The sequence below is a fragment of the Carassius gibelio genome, chromosome A14 (assembly GCF_023724105.1).
Source record: "Carassius gibelio isolate Cgi1373 ecotype wild population from Czech Republic chromosome A14, carGib1.2-hapl.c, whole genome shotgun sequence".
Classification (NCBI taxonomy): domain Eukaryota; kingdom Metazoa; phylum Chordata; class Actinopteri; order Cypriniformes; family Cyprinidae; genus Carassius; species Carassius gibelio.
Window position 1 is genome coordinate 16,524,466 of NC_068384.1, and position 16,859 is coordinate 16,541,324.

At 38.5% G+C, this 16,859-nt stretch overlaps 1 protein-coding gene across 6 annotated transcripts; it reads left to right on the forward strand.

Moving 5' to 3' along the window:
* Window positions 1-488: 488 nt before the first annotated feature.
* On the forward strand, window positions 489-11,597 carry LOC128026979 (potassium channel subfamily K member 4-like). 6 transcript variants are annotated; one of them, XM_052614298.1, is made up of 9 exons: window positions 514-605; window positions 4,519-4,681; window positions 4,798-4,916; window positions 5,298-5,548; window positions 6,387-6,501; window positions 6,578-6,738; window positions 7,742-7,928; window positions 9,263-9,399; window positions 9,689-11,597. In XM_052614298.1, the coding sequence occupies exons 4-9, from the start codon at window positions 5,360-5,362 to the stop codon at window positions 10,529-10,531; spliced, it is 1,632 nt and encodes a 543-aa protein (XP_052470258.1). In that variant the 5' UTR covers window positions 514-605; window positions 4,519-4,681; window positions 4,798-4,916; window positions 5,298-5,359; the 3' UTR covers window positions 10,532-11,597. The 6 variants fall into 6 exon arrangements, with proteins under 6 accessions (XP_052470255.1, XP_052470252.1, XP_052470258.1 ...); XM_052614297.1 differs by having other exon boundaries at window positions 5,305-5,548; XM_052614294.1 differs by having other exon boundaries at window positions 5,348-5,548.
* Window positions 11,598-16,859: the final 5,262 nt, after the last annotated feature.

A 16,859-nucleotide genomic window follows, 5' to 3' on the forward strand; every position in this document is an offset into this window, starting at 1 on the left:
GTAACAAATTTGAGTAGACCGGGGAGATTTTTAAACGTGCAGTTAATTCATAAATTCGTAGTACCTTACCTTCAGACTACAGAAACGCAAGTTGTTTTGACCAATCAGCATCCAGAATTATAATACGCGATCAAATCACCTGCATTAATTTTATTAGTCTTCAAAGCATATAAAATGCGCGCAAATAAGTATAGAACTTCTGGAGGATCTCAGATTATAATTCTGGTGAGTGGACAAACATTGAAACCAGCTATTAATGCTGTATTCCCAAAATGTAGCCTACTGAGAACGTCATTTTTCTGTTTACAAAAGAACCTTCAGAGAACGTTCCTAGAACGTTTATAATGACGTAACCCCAGTGGGTTACATTCTAAGATGAGGAAGAGCGCTCAACAGAAATGTTTTAAACACCTGAAACAGATGAATAAACTGTCGGCTTTCATTTGTGTCTCTCTGCCAAACAGTCCTCTCTCCTCCCCTCCTCTCTCCGTCTTTTTCTTCTCTCGTTGGCAGGTTGGGAATGGGGAAAGTCCTGATGTGTGTATGTATCCTGTCTCTCAGTGGTCTGCAGGAGAGAGGGAACTCCTCACCCACCGCGAGCTGAGGTAAGATCACATTTACATCTATGTTTATGGTGTTTTGTGAACTATTCAATGATGAAACGAGTAGTTAACGTTTGAAAGAAAACATTAAAGTGAGCAGTAACTTTTTAGTCCCTGCTGCATTGCAAATAATCAAAAATGAAACGATAACAATAGTTCCCTTTGCATGTGAAACACTCTCAGAAACAGGCTGAGGGTACATAAATAAAACTGTCTCTGAAATATGTATCATTTGGGTACTATGTGAGTACTAAAATGTACCTTTGAGGGACTGATATGCACCTCTAAGGGGTAAACAAGGTAAAAAAGGAACCAACCCACTGAATGCCTTTGTACTTTTTTTTCTGAGAGTGAAGATAAATTATGAATTATTATGAATTTGCTTTGTTTGAATGTAAATCTTAAGCAAATAGAGACATTGTGTTGTGAGGATGGGTTTGGGACGAACTCAGATGCAGACAGGATGTACTGAACACAAGATTTATTATACAAAAAGGGGAAAAACAAAACCCACGAGGGGGAAAACAAGGGCTAGGGTGAACACTAAAAGAATTCCACAAAACACAATAAACAAGGTAAACAAAGACTCTGAACACTAAATACTAACAAACACTCACTGCAAGACAAAGACTTCTTCGAGGGGTTTCTAGGACAAGGTATCTCAGGACAATGACATGTAGGAACACATAAGTAGAACAATGAACCGACGAAAGACAGAGCACACTAGGAGATCTAAATAGGGGAACTAATCAAGACACGGCAGGTGTTACAGATAGGACAATCACGACACGACTAGGATAACAAGGGGGGCGGGGCAAGGGAATGAGACAACACAAGCACATGGCCCAAAGACAAGGCCATGTGCTTGTACACAAAACACGGGTCTGTCATGATCCTGCCTCAAGACTAGAGAAAAGTCGGGACATGAAGGCAGAATCATGACAGAACCCCTCCCTTAAGGAGCGGCTTCCAGACGCTCCCCAAGGGAACATCAAACGCGGGACAAGACTGACTGGGACAGAGACAAAAACCAACAAGACATGACAAATAATAACAAAGGCAAACATGAATAGACAATGACGGGGTTAGGGTGACAAATCAAAAAAAACAAACAGGGAAGGGGAGGGGGCGGGACCACAAAGTTCATGGGGGACAGACCAGGGTGGGTGGGTGGGGTAGGAATCTTAGGAGGACAGGACGAAGGCTGACGACGGGGGGTACGGGCAGGTCTGGGTGGTGAGGGACGGGGAGGGGTCTCGGGACAACTGACAGGGGACATGACAGGAGCAGACACGGGACGCGGGGGGACAACATCTACTGGACACGGGGGGACAACATCTACTGGACACGGGGGGACAACATCTACTGGACACGGGGGGACAACATCTACTGGACACGGGGGGACAACATCTACTGGACACGGGGGGACAACATCTACTGGACACGGGGGGACAACATCTACGGGACACGGGGGGACAACATCTACGGGACACGGGGAGACGACATCTACGGGACACGGGGAGGCAACGACAGGACACTCGGGATTTCTGGGGACAGGGTCCGGGGACGAGACAGGACTGACGGGGACTTCTAAAATCTGAACAAGACGGGACAAATAATCAGAAAAAGACTTTACAGCTATTACAATGGGCATCTCCTTGCGAGATGAGACCGATTGTAGTAAAGCCTTGGCTGCAGAGTCGGCCGCGGCTCTCTCCTCCGCCCTCGTGACTGCTGACTCGGGCACGCCAGCGCTCTCCGCTGCTGGCTCGGGCACGCTCACCGCTGCTGGCTCGGGCACGCTCACCGCTGCTGGCTCGGGCACGCTCTCCGCTGCTGGCTCGGGCACGCTCACCGCTGCTGGCTCGGGCACGCTCACCGCTGCTGGCTCGGGCACGCTCACCGCTGCTGGCTCGGGCACGCCAGCGCTCACCGCTGCTGGCTCGGGCACGCCAGCGCTCACCGCTGCTGGCTCGGGCACGCCAGCGCTCACCGCTGCTGGCTCGGGCACGCCAGCGCTCACCGCTGCTGGCTCGGGCACGCCAGCGCTCACCGCTGCTGGCTCGGGCACGCCAGCGCTCACCGCTGCTGGCTCGGGCACGCCAGCGCTCACCGCTGCTGGCTCGGGCACGCCAGCGCTCACCGCTGCTGGCTCGGGCACGCCAGCGCTCACCGCTGCTGGCTCGGGCACGCCAGCGCTCACCGCTGCTGGCTCGGGCACGCCAGCGCTCACCGCTGCTGGCTCGGGCACGCCAGCGCTCACCGCTGCTGGCACGGGAGGAGACAGGGTCACAGGACCGGCAGGCCCCTTCTTCCTCCTCTTCCTCCTCGGGCGCGGTGCAGAGGCTACAGCTGGGTCAGAGGCGGGTTGGGGGAGTTTGGTCTCGGGCAGGGCAGCCTCGGACGCCGAAGACTCTGAAGCTGACTCCCATGAAAGCCGTCTCCCTCGCTTGTTGGGGAGACTTAAGGTAGTGGGAGGTACCTCAGGATCTTGGGAGGGACGTAACTGATCCCCCAGGGTTGCCACGGCCAGGACACGACCCTCCGGGATCGCCGGCAGCTGGGTAGGTGGGGACCTCTGGGGGGTACCCTGCGGCGCCTCCTGGGAGAACTTCTCCCACAGCCGGGCATAATTGTAGAGGACCCACTCGTTCTCAGGCGAGTATGGCAGGGCAACCCTTTTCTTCTCGGCGGGGGACGATATCCAACACTGTTGGCGGAACTCCAATTGGGATTGAGGAGTGGGGGACATCCTGTCTGCTGAGTTCCTATTTGGTCGGTTCATTCTGTTGTGAGGATGGGTTTGGGACGAACTCAGATGCAGACAGGATGTACTGAACACAAGATTTATTATACAAAAAGGGGAAAAACAAAACCCACGAGGGGGAAAACAAGGGCTAGGGTGAACACTAAAAGAATTCCACAAAACACAATAAACAAGGTAAACAAAGACTCTGAACACTAAATACTAACAAACACTCACTGCAAGACAAAGACTTCTTCGAGGGGTTTCTAGGACAAGGTATCTCAGGACAATGACATGTAGGAACACATAAGTAGAACAATGAACCGACGAAAGACAGAGCACACTAGGAGATCTAAATAGGGGAACTAATCAAGACACGGCAGGTGTTACAGATAGGACAATCACGACACGACTAGGATAACAAGGGGGGCGGGGCAAGGGAATGAGACAACACAAGCACATGGCCCAAAGACAAGGCCATGTGCTTGTACACAAAACACGGGTCTGTCATGATCCTGCCTCAAGACTAGAGAAAAGTCGGGACATGAAGGCAGAATCATGACACATTGTATAGTATGAAAGTCTATTTATTATAGGGTGTATCAATTAGGCTACTTGGTTAATAAAGTAAGGTCTGAGAAACATCTCTTATTGTCATTTTAATTTAATAAATGAAAGGCTTCAACCTGACCTTGCGATACGTTTTTTTATTTGAATTATTTTACCCATCTATAATTATCTATTTTGTTCTTTTAATGTTCTTTGCAACAACAACAAAAAAAAAAAACTTATTCTTAATTTCACACATGCAAGTTGTGCATATTTATGATCATAATAAGTGCAATGCAAAACAATAAATTATTGCAAATACTGAAAGTGACAACATAATGTATACCATAATATACGCTATTATCCATGCGTCTACAAAGCAAGCCCTAGAGAGCCCTGGTGAGCGTCAAGATCCTGTCAAAGTGCTGTAGAACAATTTGTTTACATAGACCTCTGCCAGAAGTTCTGTTTCAATGCCGTCATGTGTTGTCTTCTTACTTCTGTGCCCTAACCACTCTCCTGTTATGTGTCTGGACTGGGTCAAACCTCCTTAAAGGGTTGGTTCACCCAAAAATGAAAATTATGTCATTAATAACTCACCCTCATGTCGTTCCAAACCAGTAAGTCCTCCATTTATCTTCGGAAGAGTCCTTTCTGGACATGGACAGTAGACCGTACACACAGCTTCAATGGAGGGACTGAGAGCTCTCGGACTAAATCTAAAATATCTTAAACTCTGTTGCGAAGATAAACGGAGGTCTTACTGGTTTGGAGCGACATGAGGGTGAGTTATTAATGACATCATTTTCATTTTTGGGTGAACCAACGCTTTAAGCTCAAAGCTGATCTGGAGTCAGTTTCAGGGTGTTCCCAGCATTTTCTGACCATTATGTCTCACAGGTTTTTGTGAGCAGCAGTGGAAGAGGCTGTGACATGGAGAGTGTATAAATGACTACACCAAACATTTGATATGGAGGAAATGGAGAAAACAGTGGATCTGGAAAAACTTCTTTGATAAGGTATAATTAATCTCAGTTTTCTATTACATATACAGTGGCCCTTGAAATATTGTTACTTATGCACTATAGATAATAAAATATCAAAAAAGCTGACATTTATTTGAAAGAGAGGGAACTCAAACACTTTCAAGCAGAACATTTCTCAGAAAGAAGTGATACTGTTTAAAATTAGACAATGTTATATGATTTGTTTTGCAATGACATTCTTACTTTTAAGTGATCCTAAATATTTTTGGTGCCACTTTACTTTGACAAATAGTCAAACCACACTCACATTTCCTCATTTGTTGTGATAACCAGAGATAATTTCATTATTGTGTCCGTTTCCCTTGATGTTCTTCTTTCTGCTAACCTAACCTGATTGACATATGATTATGAAAGTTTCCAGAACATTTCTCCACAGCATGTGACATCTTGTTTGACGTCATCAGCACCTCGTAGCCATGCGGTACACAACACTGTTGACCATCCTGGCAGCTGTGCTGCTGTATTTGGTGTTGGGGGCTCTGGTGTTCGGCTGGCTGGAGTCGTCCAGGGAGGAATGGGCTCACCGTGAGCTGCTGATGTCTCAAATGGCTTTCCTACAGAACCACAGCTGCGTCACTCCTTACAGTCTGAAAGAGTTCACAGAGGTCAGTTTGAAAACCTAAACGTAAAAAAACTTAAGCCAAAGTACAATTTGTTACACTGAAATTTTTTTTTGACATAAGTATGTTTCACAAATAACTACAAAGAAATGGTAAGTAACACTCGAAAATAAACATGGAATGAAGTAGAAAGACAGAAACAGTATTTCCTTGAAAACATACTCCAGTAATCTTTGTTTTATTTGCAGCTTTAAAAATTTACGGTGTAAATAATCATTAATTGTCTTCATTCAAAATGACAAAAAATTATTCAAAATTTAATTTTAATTATAATAAAGTATACGTATTAGATATAAACTTACTGAAACTGAAGTAACTTAAAATATGTTTAAGTTGAAATATTAACTAAAATTACAAAAAAGAAAATTCAAAATAAATAAAAAAGCTTAAAAATTATAAAATGACAAAAGCACACAAACATTTTAAAACTTTAATCAAAATATAAAACTGATAACTGGAAATATATAATAAATTATAAAATAAATAATACAATTGTATTCAAATACTATAGTAAATTTTAGTTTTACAAATTTTGTTTTCTGCATTTTTATAAATTGTATTGTTGTTTTAAATATTTCTATTTTATTTTAGTTATTACTTTATTTCAACAAGAGAACAATTCTAATTAAAAATGTTTGTGTTAAATTAATTTTTAATTTAATTTTAAATTAATTAATATTTTAGCGTAATTTTAATTAACATTTAAAATGTAATACAAATTGTATTGGTTTTAGTTAACAATAACAACAGGTATTTTATGTAAAATACTGGGGCATCGTCGATAAATTGCTCAAATTGATCAAATATCATCTTTTCACTTCAGAAAGTGGTGGATGCCATTGAAGCAGGTGTGGATGGCAGAAGCACATCAAATTATACCAGCAGATGGGATCTATCCAATGCTTTCTTCTTCTGTGGTACCATCATAACCACTATCGGTGGGATAAACACATTTATCACTTTAGAATATCACCATTGTAGGAGCTTGGGTTCACATGTTCTCCTCTCCTCCAGGCTTTGGAAACATCTCGCCCAAAACTAAAGGTGGTCAGTTGTTCTGTATATTTTATGCTCTGGTGGGGATCCCCATGTTTGGGATACTGTTAGCAGGGGTTGGAGACCACCTGGGGACCCTTTTGAGGAGAGCGGTGGCAAAGACAGAAACTCTGTTCTTGGTAAGTGACTTCTCCATATTCAGACCATAAGATTAGATTAATAATGTAATAATTGGATTAAGCATTTGCAGGATGAACTTTTGACACAGAATATCTGTCTTTGTATTACAAAACATTTCATAGTAATTTAATAATACTAAGTGCTAAATCTTCTTAAGGTTGTTCTAAAGACAGTAATGAAGGATAACTTTCAACTAGAGCTCCATCTTGAACCAGACTCTTTAAAAAATATCTGTTTAAAGGACCTGGACTCCATTAAACCAGTAGCTATGGAAATAGTGTGCCGACTTATGGCAACAGCAAACACGTGAATAGAATAAAAAAAAAAAGAATAATAAAACTTATATCACAATACTTGCCCAGATGAATGATTACATTAGGGATTGCAAAAAAACAAAAAATCATATGATTTACATATGTAAATGAGCCATTATCTAATTAAATATATACTAATTTGCACAACTTCCAGTAGGGATGCAACAATACAGTTAGGCCACGGTTCTATACATAGCTAAGTTTTTTTTTTTTTTTTAAAGTTTTTTTAATTAAGCATATTTATAATCCATTGCTAATCGACAGTTCATTCAAAGTTCATTCAAAATTCTTGTTTCAATTTGTTGACATTTTAGACGCAAAGGTTTGTACAGAGTGAATTTTAATCTTAAAAACTGAAAATTACTGTAAACTGCATGCAGCGCAAAAAGACGGCCTTGAGTTGTCATCCAGCAATTCTTCAGCAAGAACCACCATACAATCAGAAGACACTAAAACCTGCCAAAAAAAAAAAAAAGACATAAAGAGAAAAATATTTGAAAACTTCTTAAGAATTACACTTAGGAACATTCTTATGAATTTCTTAGAATTCATGTTGAGTGATTTCCTAATTTTAAGATTTTTGTGAATCCCGCCCCTTGGCATCAGATGAAATAACTGTATTGTGTTGTCAGGGTATGTTGAAAATCATCTGGGTTTTCATCATGATTCTTTTCCCCCTGCTGAACAGCGCAAGGGTGTGAAGCCCACCAGTGTCCGTGTAATCTCCGCTGTCTTCTCCATCCTGATTGGCTGCGTAGTCTTCCTCGCGGTGCCCACCATGGTGTTTCAGGAAGTGGAGAGCTGGAGCCTGTTGGAAGCGGTGTACTTTGTCGTGATCACCCTGACCACGGTGGGCTTTGGGGACTATGTGGCAGGTGCACAGATATATGATGTCTACATACAATAATCATTACATATGATTTAGTTTACTATGTCATGTGACCCTATGATAATTCTGTTAAGGAGCTCAGTATTGTATTACGCCTGGAATTGCAGGATGTTTTGTGGTCATTGGATCCAGACAGACATGAAGTTACAGACATTTACATCATCTAATTATCTGTTTTTAAAGCCATAGACATTACCTGTAATAGAGTTAATTGTGATAGCTGTAATTTTAGACCAGAGCAGGCACTTATCTCTTATCTTTGAGAATCCTTTGAGATGTTAGTAATTTGTCATTTAACAGATAAAAAGAACTGACTTACAGCAAACCTAATAAAGGAGCAGTTTCATGAACTCAATTTAAATGAAGTCTTCCCACTGTTTTCATGTAATTTAATCAATAATCAAACTCCAAACTAAGCCTCTCTGTTTTTTTATTTTTATTTTTGTCATACTTGTTAGTCTTTTGCATTTAGTATTTCTTTATGCCATATTCATCAAATGAATTTTCCATTTTTCTGACTACATTATCTGTTATTTTAGTCAGTGATACATTTATGTAATATTTTTTCTTGTACTAACTTTGCATCACATATACGTACACTACCTGTTGGTGGTGTGTGTGTGTATACATTATTTGAAACATATTATCTTCTGTAACAATCTAAATGTCTTTATTGTAATATATATATATATATATATATATATATATATATATATATATATATATATATATATGTATATATATATATATATATAACATTTTAAAAGATGTTAAAATAAAGACATTTAGATTGTTACAGACGATAATATGTTTCAAATAAATGCTATTCCCTTGTTCTTTCATCCACATTAAATCATCAAAAAAGTGTATGACAATTTCCATAAATATATTAATCAGCACAACTGTTTTCTAAATTGATTATAATCATCAAATCACTATATTAGAATGATTTCTGAAGGAGAATGTAATGGCTGCTGAAATTTAGCTGTACATTACATGAATAAATGACATTTAATATATTAAAATTGAACACACACATATATATATATATATATATTTTTTTATTATTGTTGAGCATAAGAAACTTCAAAAAGACCGAAAATTGACCCAGAACATTTGAGTGGTTGTGTATATTTTTGGTAGAGCTTAACTTGTATTTAACTCTGAATTTTTTCTTTTTTGCTCATTTGAACAATGGTGCTTGCCCATGGCTCAATCTTCAAACCAGCAATCTTCCCATTATACTATACCAGCCCAGAGCCTTTAACCACTAGGCCACACCACCCCTGTGTCATTATCTTTCCTTTTCCTCTGTTTCAGAGAACAGGAGAGATGGAACGCCCCTGTACAAGCCCTTGGTGTGGTTGTGGATAGTGTTCGGTCTGGCGTATTTTGCATCCATCCTCACAATGATTGGAAACTGGCTTAGAGTGCTGTCAAAGAAGACGCGTGCAGAGGTGAGACCGAGAGAATCAACAACTGATTCATCCATTTGAGTTTTTCCACAGTGGACTATTTCAAATAAATCTAAAAATAAAATCAAAATCTATAATTTATATGCAAGATATATACTACTGTTGATTTATTTTTAATTTAAAAAAAAAAAAAATCTACAATAAGAAATTGTATGGCAACATTTTTAGGGTGTCATTAACCACCTTCTTACTATTGTATTGCAAAAAATCACTTTCTTACATTTTTTTCCCTATTCCTGATTTTTTTATTGGTACTGTGTTTTTCGTTTAGATGGAGGAGCTGAGAGCCCATGCAACAGACTGGACTCAGAACATCCAGAACATGTCCATGGACTTCCGTATTCCCGTGCCACTGGATCTCAACGACCCTTTTCAGCTCCAACGGCGGCGTAGACGGAAACGACACCGCCATCATCGCCATCCAAGACTGAGAGCAGCGGGATTGTCTCATGGGATCTCCCTCGATGCCGATGTTGTCCGAGAGAATGGACACCTGATTCTCGGATGGCCTGCATGTAAGTACACCCCAGGTTCTGATATCAGGTCTGAAGCGCTGTCCCGATCCAGGTCCTGGGGTAGGTTAGATGGGGCGTATGAGGTGAGACCAGGATCGAGGCTGATGGTGGGACCAGCGTCAAGATCCATCTCAAGGTTAGAGCTGAGATCACCATCAAGACCCGGGTCCAGAGCCATTTCCAGGTCCCCTTCAGAATCTGGAACAGGATCAGTCTCTGGATCCGAGACGCCGTCGGAATCCTGGTCTGAATATGAATATGGTTCAAATTCCCGTAACTCAGAAGACCTGGAATCTGGAGCTGAAGGGACCGGATCACTGGGAAGTCAGAAGGATGTTCCTGCCGTCGTGGTTGATAGCTGCAGTCCACCTCGTCCCTCCCTCCTGGACTTCTTTGGAGAGAACCTGGCGTACATTGATGAGTCCTCAGACGCTCTGAGTGATCGGATCAAACCAGCTGGACAGAACCGCCAACGCAAAGCCAAGAGGAGGAGCATGACAAGACAGACTCCCCACTCAGATCCTGTAGGACTGCAGAGGGAGATCAGTAATGAACTACAGCCTCCATCACACCCTCCAACACCTCCACCTCCAACCTGACAAATAAGTGTTTGACCACGAGCTGTTAGCTTTCAGCATCACAGTTTGAGGATGCCAAACGTGACTGATGCAGACCATCACAAATACACATATAAATAGAGCTTAAATGAAAATTATTTGCTCATGTACAAAAACAATTTATTTCCTCCCATGCAAACATAGTGGCTTTGTTCAGAATAGCTCACTACCATTTGTGCAGGATGTACTTGTGTCAAAAGTTTGGGATAAGACTTCTTTTTTTTTTTTATGTCCAAGGCTGCATTTATTTAATCAAAAATACAGTAAAAACAGTAATATTGTGCCTTTTTTTTTAAATTCAGAATAACTTTTCTATTGTAATGTATTCTAAAATGTTATTTATTTCTGTGATGCAAAGCTGAATTTTCAGCATCATTACTCCAGTCTTCAGTGTCACATGGTCTTTCAGAAATCATAATAATATGATGATTTGCAGCTCATATATATATATATATAGTTTTTCTCCAGCGTTTATTTGAAATGTAAATGTTTGTAACATTAGTCTGTAAATGCTTTAACTGTTGCTTTAAATCAATTGAATGCATCTTTGCTGAGTTAAAATATGAATTTCTTTAAAAAATAATTTACTGACCCCAAAGGCCTACCGCATTTTCTGAAATGTGCAAAAGACAATAGAGCACACTATAGTGCTGCAGCCTATCCCACAATGCAATTTGCTTATATTTTCCAATTGGAGGACATTTCAGCAATGTGATTATTCAGCAAATCAGATGTTTGTTTTAATGTTTCATTAGTCACTGCCACCTTTTGTCATATCTTAGTCATAATATTGAATATTATGAATTCACTGTAAATTGTATGTTGTCAGTGAGATAGCTTACCATTTTGATTTGTAACCACAAAAATGTTTTTAGGAGTGATATTTTATTTGAACTGCTTGTTAATTTTTCCCTAGTAGTTTTTGTAGTATTATATGATTTAGATTATTTTTTTTAAGTTTTTATTTAGCATGATATACTTTCAGGAAATAGGATACAATTTGTTGTAAGATTAGCACATTATTTATTGAAATGTCAGTTTATTTGTGTGTGCCAACCATGTTTTGGTGGTTTATTGACATTTCATTTTATTTTTTTTTTATTTTTGTGATTTTAGACAAAGGAGATCTAGAATACCTATAGAAAATTGCATTTTTCATATTATTGCATTTCTACTTTGGAACCTCCATCCATGATTTATTTTATATATATATAATTTATTTATTTTTTTGTTGGAGGATGTAGTTTCAGAATCTACCAGTAGGAGCAAACTCGCGCCAAATGAAGCTGGTTAACACGAACCCATTAATTAGCGCCCTCTTGTGGTCTTCTGAACTGGGCAAATCTCAAAACATTTCTTAAACCGTATTAGATTATAAAAAACAAACAAACAAAAAAAGCTCAACAGAGCATAAATCAGTCGGATGTTTGTACAAATGTTATATTTGCCCTGCAGCTTGTGGCTTACACACACACACACACACACAGACCTGCTCTTTGCAGAGCGGACGTCTATATATCCACCCAAACACATTTTACAGCGTGTACACAAACAGAATGTTTACACAAAGAAGCAATTTCGATGGTGAATTTGCGCAGATGGAGCTAGATTAGCATTTAAATGCCCTTGGTGTGGGAAGACGAGGCGAATGAGAGGAAGCGAGTATGTTCCAGCGTGAGACGGATCCAGGAATGGCTTTTGTAAGGCCCTGGCTGTGGGGATAAATGCCGGTTGCAGAGTGAAGGGGGTATTTAGAGGGAAGAGGACAAACACATGGTGGAGGTTTACAGAGGAGCTTTTCCGCAGGGCTTCCAAAGCACCATTAAATTCTACCTCTTCACTTCATCTCCGCCTAACACAAGTTCTACACCCAGAACACCGAAGTCTAGAAACGGACGCGGTTTCCTTTCGTTACCCGTGCGTGACTGTAAACGATTTCTGAGTGGAAATTGCATTGACACACCGGGACTTGGATAATTTTTGTCTGGGAAAACATGACAATACGTTTTAATGTTGAATAAAAAAATATTTAACTATATAATTATGTTAAAAACCGTTTATGAATAAAGGCTGTGTGCCATAAATCTTATACAGTAAGGTTATAATAAAATGAATGAATCGCAGGTTTAGGAACTTAAAAAAAACTCGTGAAAACTCCCAAAGAGTTTAAACCAGGATGGAATTTTTATTTTATTTTGAACAACAAACATCAATATCTGTTTAAAGAGAAAGTCCAGGAAAGTCTTCTAGTACATTTACTATGTAATTTCCACCTATGGCAGAGAAAATTCTCAGTAACTGCATCATTGTGTTCTCATATATCTTTTTTTGTCTTGGGAGTTGATGATGTAAGAACAGGATGCAAGACATGTGCAAGTGACCCCCACACATCACATCACACACACAACATCTCATCAGCTTGTTCACATATTGACTGTGTTTCGGATTTGTTCACTTCCATTTGTGTGGTTGGAGATTTTGCATTCTGAATTGAAAGAATACAAAAACCTTGGCGTTGAGGTGGTGTGCTGGTTTCTATCTAGAAGGACATTCTAGAATTATTCGCTTTACTGTTTCTAATACCACAAAAGGGAAAATTCAAGTTTAGGCCACAATATTTGGACTTCTGAAAGGTCAAGATCACATTCTTGATTAGCTAAAAACCACATTTATAGAGAGAGAGGCTAGAAAAGTCCAAACAAATCTAACTATGAAGTTGTCTAAGATGACATCAAGTCATTTCTTAACCACTCAATTGGTGTTTCCATGCTGCGGTTTCCATTTCAAACCTGATTCACTTTTGGCCGGAGTGCTCATCCACAGATTGGCTTCTGGGCATAATTGGTCGAACATTTCAATAACACCAACCTCTGCGTATGACGTGAGATGTCAGGAACCCATAGTCTTACAAAACACACACTAAATGACATAATGCTTTAATTCAATCAGTTATAGCTTTTCTAAATGCTTTCTCTGTTCTTCTCTTTCTAGTTTTTTTTTCATTGGCAAATACGGTAATCTTTGTCACATTCCACAAACACAGTGTTTTATAATATTTCTCAAAGCATGAGCTCAGGGCCAGCCCTGACCAATTTGCTGCCCTAGGCAATATTTTACCTACACACATTACAGCAGAACGGTTTCCAACACATAATAAATCATCATATTAGAATGATTTCTAAAGGATCATGTGATAGACTGGATGTCACATGTGACACTGAAGAATGGAGTAATGATGCTGAAAATTCAGCTTTGCATCACAGAAATAAATGATAATTTAAAGAATAATAAATTGAAAACAAATTATTTTAAATTGTAATAATATATCACATTCTGTATTTGATCATATCTGTATTTTTGATCAAATAAATGCAGGCTTGATGAGCAGAATAAACTTCTTTCAAAAACATTAAAAATAGTAATGTTTCCAAACTTTTGGCCTGTAGCTACTGTATCCCCCCAAAACTGCACAACTGTAGAGTAAAACATTAATAAAAAAGTGATAATAAAAAATGCGTCTTAAAACTGACATGATTGTACAAAATCACAGTCTGGGGACTCAGAACTCAGAACAACTGCTAACAAGCTTTTTTGCTAGGGTAAAAATAACTGCCATGAAATTATAGTATCTTACTCCCATGCAATAAATTGTTCTTTCACTACATCTCTTTACCTCTGTCTTTATCCTCTTCTCTTCTTTTTGGCACTGTATCTATCGCAGATATGCTCATTTATAATGTGTCATGTAAATTCGGCCTTCCGTCACAATCAGGAAACTTTCACCGTGTCTAGAACTGGCGCGAGCTGCCAGGCCCGTTTCTACGAGCTGTGTGTTAACAAAAGCAGTGCTGTCTACATTGGATGCGGCGTCGGGCACGCTACACAACAAATTACCAACAACTGATCGTGCCGTGCGCGCGCTCTGTTTCTGACGCACTTCAAGCACTCGATGGGCGGGGGAAGATTGATTTTTTTTTAAAAAAAAATTATTTGGTAGTATTTCGAATTAATGGTTTTTAAATAGTAGCCTATTATAAAAAAAAAAAAATATGTAAAAAAAAAAGAAATTCAATCGTTCACTCATTCTGGCGCCCCTATGGATGAGTGGCGCCCTTAGCATTTGCCTATACCGCCTATGCCGCGGGCCCTGCATGAGCTGGTGAAAACTACAGTTTGATAAACTAGTATATCACATAAAACTAACCTAGCATAAGTTTGAATCAGGGTGGCATCCTGTAATAAAACACTCTTGTTGACAGAGTTTCAGGTTGCATATTGTGGCAGCTTTACATTAGCTTTATAAATCTTTATAAATATATAAATAAATTGTGTTGTCAAGCGCAAGGTTGGGGGTTCGATTCACCGGGAATACATGATTGGTAAAAATTGATAGCCTGAATGCACTGTAAGTCGCTTTGGATAAAAGCGTCTGGTAAATGCATAAATTCAATTTAATTTTAATTTAAATCCCTGTCTCCTCTAGACCCTACATATATAAACAAACTATGAATAAGAGCTTTTTGCATTCATGTTTGCATTCAGAAGCCATATTGTAACTGCTGCAGTGGAAGTTTATCTTCAGCACATGTTTTTATAATTATTAAGATCTCCTGTATGAGTACGCACACTCTGCTATGGCCAAGAATATTCCTGTTTATATCTCCATCCAGACTCTGATTCAGACAAAGACAAACACAGACTCAATCAGTAATGCCAAAGAGATCATCTGAAAAGTTATTATTACTGATTAGAGTTTATAAATATTTACTAGCTTTTCAAAATCCGTGAGTGCCCCGGGTTCTGGAAGAAGATAAGTGGTCATGGAGCCCCATAAAGTCTAGTGTAGAACATCACATCTGGGATCTTGGCTTCCTTTTGTGCTGAAGTTTGCAAATTTATAAAGTAATTTTCATAACCTGTCTAACCACCTTGAACAGAGCAGAGTTTGAGGCAGGGTTATTTTAGAAAAGAAAAAGAAAGTTACTTAATACTGAAATAAAAACAAATAAAATCTACATAAGATACTGTATAAAATACACCTACTAAAAATTCAAAACAGTACAACACAACAAAATAACGTTAGCTTGAAATGAAAAGGGAAATATAAAAATAAAATCTGATTTAAAACATTAATTAAAAAATGAATACCCAGGTAAAAAAAGAAAAAATACACTGATGTTGTACTTTTATAATTATACAACTTGTATAAGTTGCACTTATTATATTTTAATTCTACTATACTAAATGCATGTTAAGTGTGTTATTTTGGAGCAACTTTTACTGTATGTTAAGTGTTCTTTAAGATATGCTTAAGATTATAAGCTAATTGCAATATATTTTAATATATTGTTAAAGTGCATCAAAATGTATATTTTAATGCAGCAAATAAATAAATGCATATATAAAAAAACAAAGCACATAAAGTGCATTTTTACAAACCCAAGTTAAGCCTGGAAATAGCTGAACCAAACAAAGAAACAGAAAATTTGAAACCATCTTCATCTTTAAGTGGATGGTCTGATGTTTTTTAATATTAAATAACTGATATTGTTATTCAAAGCGATAAAGTAAACCATGTGTATTACAGGCTGCATTATTTTATAATCCAAAGTTATTATGACACTCAAGAGCCCTAAAAGTCACTTTATAAGAAATATGTCAGCCAGAAAGAAACGTTTGAGATTCATTGATATGAGATTCAAATATACAGCTCGGTCCGTGTACTTTTGCGTTAATTCGTTTTTCATTTTTAACCTAGAAATGATACAGAAAATGTTGTTTCTTCTTTTTTGGTTCTAGCACTAATTAATATCATAAGCAGACAAAAACTAATTTCTAAGTATTCTTTTACAAGCACAAACAAGCAAAACAGGACAACACTGATTTTAGGTATGGTTACTAAGGCATAGTTGACTAAATTATCTAAATCTTATAATACTAAATTATAAATTGATACAATGTAAGAATTCACTTGCATAATTTATCGCTGTAATCTACAATGTGTGTGAATTAATATACTTTACTGTTGTTGTTTTTTTCACATTGAAAAGCAGACTGAAGCACATGCTCATTACATAAATACGTAAAATATATCGTAGAAGGTCTAAATATGGTAATAAATAAGATGCATATACTTTATGAAAGTATGAATCATTTTATTACGTTTTTACAGAAAGTAAACATAAAATAAGTATGGTTTCTGTACAAACACTAAAATGTTTCAAAAAGTATTCTTGTGTTTTAGCACATTTCGTAACTAAGAATGAACCTATTTCCAAAGTACTCCTAAAATAAAAAAGTCTAAATGCAT

What these genes read in the sequence shown, in the direction of transcription:
- LOC128026979 (XM_052614295.1), top strand. Translation starts at nt 5,360, where the DNA reads ATGCGGTACACAACACTGTTGACCATCCTGGCAGCTGTGCTGCTGTAT. An exon ending in TACCATCATAACCACTATCG is followed by an intron (nt 6,502 to 6,577) that starts GTGGGATAAACA and finishes CCTCTCCTCCAG; the next exon opens with GCTTTGGAAACATCTCGCCC. An exon ending in CAAAGAAGACGCGTGCAGAG is followed by an intron (nt 9,400 to 9,688) that starts GTGAGACCGAGA and finishes TTTTTCGTTTAG; the next exon opens with ATGGAGGAGCTGAGAGCCCA.